Consider the following 11035-nt stretch of genomic DNA (forward strand, 5'->3'; position numbering starts at 1 on the left):
CCCCGCCAAATGATTAGCCCGCCATGGGCCGACCCGCCTCGCCACGGGTCAGTTGGCGGGTTGACCCGCCCCGCCCCTGTCCTGCCAAATAGTTAGTCCATCATGAGCCAACTCGTCTCACCATAAATTGGTCCGTCTGACAGCTCTATCAGTCACGACCCTTTTTCAATTTACGACAATAGAAAAATATACCTGGTTCAACATTTATTTTCTGCGCGCACACAGACACAGCACATGGCACACCGAATGCTTCCAGAAGATAACGAATCAATTAAAACATCAGAATATTTTATAAAAACAGTTCGCTACAATTTGTAATATTTTTGTTTAACGAACGGGAAACCCTAGAATTGGTTCAGTTTCAAAATAGCAGCAGGGAGAAGTTTCTGATTTTTTTTTTAATTTTTAATTTTTCTATTCTTATATTTTTTTCCCAAACGTCGACCGGTAGTAATTAAGAGTGATCTCATTGCGTCCAAAAACCACGCCAATCGAGTCTAATAACAACCTTCCATACTATAAATACACGAAACAAACAGAGAAGTCAGATTGCATAGTAAATAAAGGTCCATCCTTCCTCTCCGAGTCTCTTCTCTGAAATCTTAGGCCATCGGAGAGAGACACAGGGAAATGGGTAGGGGAGGGAGTGCAGCGGACGCCGGGGAAGGAGTAATGGCCACGGATTTCTTGTGGTCGTACACGGACGAACCCCACGCCTCGCGCAGAAAGGAGATCCTCGCCCGATACCCTCAGATCCGGCAGCTCTTCGGCCCCGATCCCCTCGCCTTCCTCAAGGTCACCACCACATTCATCTCTTCTCGCGCTCTACAACCTTTGGATCTCGCTTTTTTATAGTTTTCTTTTTCGAGCAGAAGCTAGATTTTGGAGTTTTCTTTTTCTTTTTCTGTTGAGTGCATTTTTTGGGACTTTATATGAGATTTTTTCTGGGACTCTATATTATTCTTTAAAAGATGAGAGTTTTTTTTAGCACTTTTTATTAATAGTTTGTCTAGGTTGATTACGACGTTAACTTTGAGAACCTATAGAAAGTTTCTTTTCATGCTTTACCAAAATTCTGATTATTTCTCCAATAATTCCTACTGTTCACAAAAATAAAACTGATCGCGACTTGTTTGCTGAAGATTTGAGGTGGTTGATTTTTTTTTTTATCGAGTAGAGTTGTTGTCATCAAGGAAATAGCTCTTGCAGTCACTTCATTTGTTGTTTTTATCTTACATGGTTTTTTGATAACCTCTCCTTTCGTGTCGTTCTCCCCATTACAATATGTATAATCATAGCCTCTTTTTTGTCTATCAGAGAATGGAAGTTATGGTATTTTGTTCTGGAACTTCTTTATTCATATAATCCTGCGATTTACTTACCTTGAAAAGAAACGATTGTTGGTTTGATGCAATGAAGACCCTGGATTTAGGTTTGGGGACAGTTTTAATACACTGTAGTGTACAACTTTTCTTTGCTAGTTGTGTTCAGACAATTTTCATCTTTCTTCTTTTCTTTACACCTAATTTAGTTACTTCTATACCTATGATCAGCCTGTTGGCTTCTAGCAATATCTGAGTGTTATAGGAAATTTGAGTTTCTTTTCACTACATGAACTTTGCTATGAGTAGTCTTTGACATATTAATATTCATGCCCCTTTAGGGGCCTTTCAATACCATTTCTGTTTCTCTCCGATTTGGATCATTTTAGAATCTAAGTGATACAGTTTGTTAAATCGAATAATAACAGCTTATTGATTATTACATGCAGTCTTTTCCCTTATCTTCATTCTTTAGCGAATTCTCATGAAAAAGTTGAATATTTCACAATGATAACGGACGATAGAATAGAACCACTTGATGCCTCAGTGTGTATTAGATATATCTTATACAGTTAGACATTTTCATTTGGTGTTTAACAAGAACTATAACTATATGTTAATGCTTGATCTTGTCGCATCTAGTCTATTTTTTATTCTTCTGTACTCCCTTTTTTCAACAGCTAAAATTTTGTTTCATCAGTGAAAAACAATTTTGCTAGTGTAATACTTGTCAAACCCATCATCTGATTGCAGCTCCTAGAAAATCCAAAGTTATAAGCATACAAAGATTTTTCTAATGCTCATAGAATGTGAATAAATATTAACAGAAACTTCTTTCCAATAGCAGTTTTAAACATCATGTGACAGTCACCTCTGATGGTTCTGAAAACTTTTTCAATTTTAGTGTTCCACATTTCCCTTCTATCCATGGCACATTGTTTAAGATGGTTCTCTCGTTTTCGCTGTCAACAATTTGCAGATAAGTGCAGTTGTTCTTCTTCAGCTATGGACTGCTATCTACCTTCACAATGCCAGCTGGCTCAAGATCCTAACAGTTGCATACTTCTTTGGTTCTTTTCTCAACCACAACCTATTTCTGGCCATCCATGAGCTCAGCCACAACCTAGCCTTCTCAATTCCATCGTACAACCGTTGGCTAGGGATATTTGCCAATCTTCCAATTGGTGTTCCTATGTCGATTACATTCCAAAAGTATCATTTGGAGCACCATAGGTACCAAGGCGTTGACGGGATGGATATGGATATTCCTAGCAGTGTTGAGGCTCTTGCAGTCACCAATGCAATCACCAAGTCCATATGGGTTATTTTCCAGCTTTTCTTCTATGCTTTACGACCAGTATTCCTCAAGCCCAAACCTCCTGGCTTATGGGAATTCACCAATCTGATAATCCAGCTTTCTCTCGACGCTTCCCTGGCTTATTTCTGGGGATGGAAATCCCTTGCGTATCTGATACTAGCAACTTTTGTTGGAGGGGGAATGCACCCAATGGCAGGTCATTTCATTTCTGAACACTACGTCTTCAACCCTGATCAGGAAACATACTCCTACTATGGACCTCTGAATCTGATGACTTGGAGTGTGGGATATCACAACGAGCACCACGATTTCCCTAGAATTCCTGGCAGCAGGCTCTATAAGTTGAAAGAAATTGCCCCTGAGTACTATGACAACTTGAAATCATACAAATCGTGGAGCCAGGTGATCTTCATGTACACAATGGACCACACCATTGGACCCTTCAGCAGGATGAAGAGGAAGGCATCAAAGGGTACTGAGACAATCAAGAAAGAAGAGTAGAACTGCTGGTCTTTTTTTCGATTGTTTGGGATTCAGAAAACCAATTTTCAGCAGATCATTTGATTATTTCTCCTAGTCATTGTTGATGCCTGCCCTGTACCACTTTGGATTGCTGTCCGCACAATTTAGTTGATTTTGATGCTGGAATTCATTTTCTCCATATAAATGCTTCATTAGTGTCAATGTAGTCTGATGCAATTTGTATTACGAAATATTACAATTCTAATCCTCATTCAGCATTACATGTTTGATATCCACATCTGGACATGAACACTTCGAGTAGACATTCGATCATGTATAAAAATTTATTAGAAACAATTGTGAGATACTTGATATGTCCATATCCATGTTAGAGAGTATTCATTTCTGGGTAACACTGCATTTTTGTGTTTGATGTGCATCTTAACAAAGAGTTAATATGTGATTTACTTTCTTTCACATCATTTGAAGATGTACTATAAAAGATGGTTGGAGTGAGCGTAATTATTTTTTGCTATAATATTTCTACTTATCAAAAGTATTTGTCTCTATTTGAAAGAATCATTGATCATTTAGTTATAATGTATTGTTGCTTATATGTGTACAGAGGAGTCTTATCCTTCTTGATCGTCTGTTCGTGACACATATCCGTGATTTACCAGTCAGAATATCTGGAAGTGGTCTGGACATTCCGAGTGCATTCACTTCAGGGCGTTGGATCATTTTCAAGCGTCCTGATCACTCAGTCACCAACACGCATTGCGGTTGAGCGGTCTGGTAGAATACCAATTTCCTATGTGTGTGCATATATATATATCTCAAAAAAGTCATCATAAAATTCTCTTTTAAAATAAGATAAAAATAGTTGCAGTATATAAAAATCAACAATTGCGAAAAACAATTGTCATTAGAAATAACATTAATATCATATTAATTTTAAATATTAACTAAAATATACAATATAAGAAAATAAGAAAATTTAGGCATATATAATCTTAATCTTTTTTACGTATTCAAATTTACTTTTATTTTACACATTTACTATAATCAAACTAAACTACTTTTAAATTTTACACGGTCAATTTATTCGCTATTTTCATTGTACACTTCAATTTATATTTATATTTATATTTATATTCTTTTACAATTTAATTGAATGATAAAATAGATTTGATTTTTAAACTCAAACAATAGTATATTAATATTCTAAAGTTATACTCATTTTAAAAATTTGTAGATTAATTCCAAATGGTTATTTTTTTAATGCAAAATTTCTAATAATTGTGTAATGGATGAAACGAAGCCACAATTCAATTCAATAAATACAATTTATAAAAGGTAGGCATGCGATCCCTTGGGACGTAAATGAGAATTTGATTTGTGTTCAATGTTTTTCTATTTGTCTCATCAATTTTCTTTGAGTTTTATTAAAAAACACATCGTTTTCTTTAAAATTTATTTAAAATAATAATTAAAGAATGAATTTACTCATTTATAATATGCATACATAAACTTCTAAAATTTGTGAGATTTATATTATACTCTTTATAAAATTTTAAAAAATAAAATGAATTAAAATTTAAATAAATTTAGCCATAAATTATTCATGAGATTAATCTTTTGAATATCAAATAAACATAAATATATTCTTGTTAAATAAATAACATTTGTCCATTCACAGCCTTGCCAATCCTGAGTAATTTTTTTTCCTTTAAAAAAATTGTCTTATTAGATTGTCTTTAAACCCAAATTCACTCCATCTCCCTATTAAATAAGTAGAATTAGACAGGCCAGTTTGGAAATGCAATTCTGATAGTTGAGTTCTTCTTTATTTTTTGTTTTCAATGATTATATAACTAAATTTTAAGATTTAACCGGCAGCATTTAAGCAAGTCTTGTGCAAAATGATATATATTTTCCTTATGTCATTTTTTCCTTAAAATTTGAAGAGTTTTGAGATATCTGCAGGTTCTTAAACCAAGGTAGCAAACTGCTCTTCAACTTTTGGAATGCAATTTTCATTGAGGATGTTAGCAGACTTCACGTCTCCATGAATGATTGGAGGCGAAGCTTAAGTGCGTAGATAAGCAAGAGCATCAGCAGAATCAGGAGCAATGTTTAAACGCACTGCCAGAGGGAGGTTATCTAGGTTCCTGCTGTGGATTAGATCAAACAAGTTGCCATTAGGGACAAACTCATAGACTAACATGGGAGCCTCCACTTTTTCAAACAACAGCCCAAGAGCTTGACTATGTTCCTATACAAGACTTTGTTTTTTTCACCTCTTCCTAATAATTGCATGCCTCCATGTTCACTGGAATACTTTCTCCTAGACCGGATAAGTTTTCTTCTCTGATAAATCATAATAGTTCGTCCAAAATAAAACTAGCAACAGCCACCGTACTCAGCAGCTTATCTAATTAAGATTTCAGGTCAAGAAAATCCAATGAAGGATAGGTTGTTGGTCCAGTCATTGTTGACAAACCGCGCCCGCCCAGTAGCAACCATTCCATGATGGCCAGCATCTGACTCTTCATCTCCAATGTCTGTTATTGATAAATAGATAAGTGCAGAATCAAAACAACTAGATACTAGAAAAGTACTTGAAAGTAATATCCGTTGGACAAAACAATCTATCGGAGATATACAAAACAATCTATCAGAGATATTTAGAACTTTGTCGAATTTAAATAACCAAAATTAAATTTAACTTAACTATTGAAATGACCTGAGCTAATAATCTAAGACTATCAGTAAAGATTGATTTTTACCAAGTGTTGTCCGTGGAGTGGTTGAGCGAGCAAAGCGTCTACGCAGTAAAGTTCGAACGATCGAGTCCGAGTGGCTGAGACCGAGTGTCCAAGGGTCAACCAGATAGTGCGGTCGGACAGACTGAGAGTCCGACCGGACAGAGCAACCGAGCAAGCTGAGCGGCTGGGCAGTTAGGCTGACTGAGCAGTTAGGCCGACCGGGCAAAGTATCCGAACAAGTGATCGGTTGGGTAGGCGTACAACTGAACGTACCAAGCGAGCGACCGAGTGAGTGACGCGAGCGGCTCGGCGAGCAAAGAAACCGAGCTGCTAAGCGAGCTAGTGAGCAGCCAAGCGAGTGACGCAAACGACCGAGCGAGTTGAGCGATCAAGCGAACCGAGCAAGCTGCTGGGTGGGCGTGTAGCCGGATGGACTCATGACCGAGCGGACAAAGAGGCCGAGTGAGTGAATGATCAAGCGAATGAGTGGTTGTATGGGTATTCAGCCGACCCAACGGAAAAGACCGACAGCGACCGAGCGAACTTGAGGCTGACCGGGTAGATAAGCCGAGTGAAATTGAGGTCAGCCAGGCAAAGAAGCCAAGTGAGCTAGTTTGACGAGCAAGAGGCCGAGTGAGCTTCTTCGGGACGGATGAACAAAACGACCTGACGGGTGAAGCATAGAAATCGGTCGGGCGATCACACTAAGAGAGTGGTCAGGCGGGCGCTGCGAGTTGGCGAGTGATGCGAGCGGTCGGACATGCAAACTGAGGCTTGCGATACGCAGTTTCCTTGAAACAAATTCGCCCCACCTCTAGCTGTGTTTTAAGGTTTCCTCGGGTCGTGTATTTCCCAGGATACAACCTCCTTAATGTTACCTGTACCTCCGACACTTTATAACCTTTTGTCTGTGGTCGCAGCCTCCTTATATATAAGCTCAAACCAATGGACAACATTAATGATTGTTATTCGCTAGCTGTAAAACACCAACATTTTACTCGGCTGCATTAATCTTTCTTTAATGCATCTGTTACGCACCTTCGGCACCTCCTTAATGTTGCCTGTACCTCCAGTAGTTTGCCTGTGGTTACAGTCTCCTTATATAGGAGCTCAGACCAATGGGCTGTGAAACACCACCGTTTCACGCGGCTGCACTAATCTTTCTTTAATGCATCCGTTATGCAAGCAGTAAAAGGTTTATGTGACAAAATATTGATTATTCCACTTGGGTAAATTTTGCCCCGACCGGTCCAACATTCAACGCGGGTAGGTCGTGCTCGTACACGAGTCAACATAGTTCAGTGCAATCCAGACCCTAGATTTACACCCCCCCGTGCACCCATGCATGAGAGAGAGAGTCTCTCCCCATGCATTTGTTCACATCATCAAAGCATGTGAATCAATACAAACCAACCAATTTACCTTGAAGTTCCCAATGTGCGACTAAAGTCTCAATCATAATGGAGCTTCATGCCTCTTCCACCTCTTCTTCATCCACGTATATCCAACAATATACTGGTCCATAAGAATCACACTAAATGGAATTAACTAGAAATAGAATTACCCCTCTTAAGACAAATTATTAGCCATGGGAAAGCAGTAGTACATTCCATAAAACATAGGTACCACCATCTTTTGAATCTTTGTAATCAGTTACATGGATACAAACTACTATTCTTTTAACTTCATACGCAACAACAGTATACTATAAACCAAGTCCTAGATAAAGTGATAGTGTACCTCCGTGACTACCAAGGAACCTTTAGCCTTAATGTTTCAAACTAGAAGTGATTTGGGGCGCTATGAAGTGAAGTATGAGCCTTAACAAACACGTCACTTCTTAAATGGTGGGAGACCAAAAAAAGAAAGACAAATAAAAAAAAAGAAGGAATGATCTTTCATATCATTCAACTTAAATCAATTCCTTAAAAAGGCACACCTTCAACAATAAACTTGAGGGAAGTATATGCAGCATTTGACCTTACCTTGGAATAGATGGAGTTTGAAGGTGGGTCATTAATCCCAGCCAGTAAGCACTTGACTTAGTTTCAGCCTCATGCCTCATCAAAAGAGCCCTCTTCGCCTGCCATCAAAGTTAAGTTGTTAATTATCTCTACAACACCTATTCAGTGTCAAAGGCATACTACGAGAAGTACAACTGAAGTAAATTTAGCAGCCTACACAAAAACTCTTCCAATGATCAAAGTCACAAGCATATATGTACAAGTTAAGCAAATAATTGAAATACAAAACCAAGCTGTGATAACAAAATGAAAGTATGAGTTGGATGGTTATATTTGGATGGTAACAAGTGCAATAACCCCTAGGTCTTATTTCTCTATTAATTCAATAAGAACAACTAGACATATGGGAAATATGTCCCATAGATGGGTGGAATACCGTTTCAAATAGAGGGCAAGTGATAATGCACGTAACTTCCAGAGCAATTTGAGACACTATTATGTGATTCCATTTTCCAATGAAGCCAATTGCAGACTCATTCTAACAGGAAGTTGATTTCTATGAGCTGGCATGCAATGATAACATAGTCTAAATAGAGAATATAACAAGAAATTAAGTCAAATTTAAGCTTAGAGCTAGGATTATGATCCAAGATTCAAGCACACCATGTATTCGGCAACATCAAGTTGAAGCATTCATGCATTGGTAATAGTCCACAATGAGTGTCATGAGTGGACTTCAAATTAACAATTTATATTTAATAAATCCCTCAACTTGTATAATGTTGTAATAAAGAGTTCATGGTCAAATCTCTCGAGGAACTAACAATCGGTTGTTTGTCTTACATGTAGAGCTATTTTCGAGATTTTCATCATAAAAATGGGGATTGTTTGGTTTTTGGATTTAAACCTAGCTTAAGGTATGAAAATGCAATCAAATAATCTGATCTAAAATAGTAATTAAATCCTAGCTAAAAGAAAACTATACCACTCAACATAGCCGAAATCTAAGCTAAGCAAGAATGCAAGATTAACAACTACTTGAGACTCAATTGAACTAAATTACCAACTACAATGCAAACATTTACTTAAACGATTCACTAAGCTACTTAACAATGACACTAATGTAAACTACTCCTTAACAGAATTTTAACTAATGGGCACTTAAGAAACAAATTACAACTTAACACAACTTAAACTAAACAAGTAATGCTAGATTACGAAATCAACTAATCAACTTACAAGGATTTTCCAAAATAGGTTAACAGAAATCAGATTCTAAGAACTAAATTGCAGAAATAAGGAGCTCGGAATCTGAAAAATACAGAATTGAAATTGCTGGAACAAGAAATTCAGAAACCCAAGGAAAAACAGAACTAAATTACAGTAACAAAGATAGTAGAAACTGAGAACAAAATTGAAATTGCTGGAATAAAAACTGTAGAACAGAATTGCATCAACAAGAATTCAGAAACTTAAAGAACAAAAACATCCATAATCCCTAATCACACTCCAACACTTCTTCCCCTTGTCGTCACACAAGGAACCGCAATGACCACTTCATGCGGTGTTGGAGAAGAAAACCTTAGCTAGAAGCTCAGTCCTGAAGAGCTCAGCACTCCCAAGAAACCTCCCAAGAAAGCGAAGATCAATTGGGATCGTCAACAAACGAAAAACTAGAATTCTGCAAATCGGAATCGTTGAACCTGAATGAAACTGTGGATGATGGATTGTCATCGGAGGGAGCTTAGTGACACCGGAGGAACGCCACCCATGTTGCTGAGGTGAAGATGGCCCACTAGATCAGAGGAATGCCTCCAATCAAAGGTAGAAATAGAGAATTGGAGAAACTGAATTACCACCGGGGAACCGGTTCCAGATGATCAGAAACTGGTCGTCGGTTGCTGAAGACCTCAACGCCGATGAAGTCGTGCTGAGATGCAGATATGGAAGAGGAATGGGGTTGTGCAATCGTGCGAAGAAGAATGGCACAGTGAACAATAGTGCAAGCCACTGTTCACCATGCCAACCGGGGTTTAATACCCGGGTTGAACCGGCTGTGAACAGTTACTTTGGGTCTGGTTCAATTGGGGATTTTAGGGATTTGTTAAGGGGATTGAACTTGAGTTGAGCTCAATGGGTTTGCTCCTTGAAATGGGTTGAAATCGAATTGGACCAAAGTAGGGTTTTGGGCTTCTTCACTTAGCAATCTAAAATGTCCTACAAGACCAAATTCAAATTGAGAGGAATATATCATGAATTAAGAGAAGAAATATAATTTAGCTCAAAATAATTCTCAATTTATAAACAATCTAAAATGTGTCAATTAGTAAATGTAATTAATTCAAAATCATCCAATATCAACCAAACGGATGGGTAAGATAATTAATTATCACCCATCACTTTTTAATTTCTTATTCATCACAAAGGTATTTAGAACATATTAGGAAGCAGTTATTTATATACTTGCAAGAGCATCAATGAAACAACTAAGCAAAATAAATCAATAAAATAAAAGCCAAAAGTAAACCTAAAAAATAACTGTTTTTCCTTAAAATTTGATGGTTGAGATGGCAATTCCAGAAGGAACAAAGAAACATAGTTAAAGTGTTAAAGCAGCCTCCCAGAAAGAATGAAACATTGACCAAGAGTCTACCTGGAATTTATAAGCTCAGCTAGCAGACCCAAGGTAATGCTGAAGAATAGAGGATGACTTTGAAGACCTGATTCAACATTCTTTTCAATGACTTCCTCTTCCAGAAGAATTGTTTCATTCGTCTTGGCCTTTTCTCCTGCATTTGAATGAGTGAGTCATCAGCTGTGCAGCAGAAGAAATTCACTATATGATAGCAAATATCATTGCATGAGAAGCACCTCAATAATTTCTAAGATATCATTATTTCTCTTTTTTCCAAGCAAAAGTTACTTACAGCGACACTGGCAAAGAATTATTGTTTTTTGAGGAGAAAATGGAAGTTACTGAGTAGTCAATAGTTCAGGGGAACTAGGAATTATCCAAACTAATTTTGACAAGCATCCTTTTGTTAATTCTTTTCTCATTAGTTTGTTTTATTAAATAAACATCTATAAACCACATTAAATTTTGAAACATTTGTCTCAACTCTTATTTCTTTTCAATGACCTTGTCCAAAGTTGAATGTTATGGCCCATTGACTTGATTGTATCAATGTATACTGCCTTTAC

General features: G+C 37.3%; 1 protein-coding gene and 1 long non-coding RNA gene across 2 annotated transcripts; one reads left to right on the plus strand and one right to left on the minus strand.

Moving 5' to 3' along the window:
* The first annotated feature begins 371 nt into the window (after positions 1 to 371).
* LOC122000918 (sphingolipid delta(4)-desaturase DES1-like) lies at positions 372 to 3515 on the plus strand. Its single transcript, XM_042555421.1, has 2 exons — positions 372 to 795; positions 2302 to 3515. Exons 1-2 carry the CDS (start codon positions 631 to 633, stop codon positions 3139 to 3141), a joined length of 1005 nt encoding a protein of 334 aa, XP_042411355.1. The 5' UTR covers positions 372 to 630; the 3' UTR covers positions 3142 to 3515.
* A 1640-nt stretch (positions 3516 to 5155) lies between these two features.
* LOC121999904 lies at positions 5156 to 9825 on the minus strand. The gene is made up of 4 exons (XR_006116820.1): positions 9691 to 9825; positions 9538 to 9610; positions 7856 to 7953; positions 5156 to 5666 (listed from the first exon to the last, which is right to left on the minus strand). It is a non-coding gene; the product is annotated as an uncharacterized LOC121999904 (long non-coding RNA).
* Positions 9826 to 11035: the final 1210 nt, after the last annotated feature.

Source organism: Zingiber officinale, chromosome 7A, assembly GCF_018446385.1.
Source record: "Zingiber officinale cultivar Zhangliang chromosome 7A, Zo_v1.1, whole genome shotgun sequence".
Classification (NCBI taxonomy): domain Eukaryota; kingdom Viridiplantae; phylum Streptophyta; class Magnoliopsida; order Zingiberales; family Zingiberaceae; genus Zingiber; species Zingiber officinale.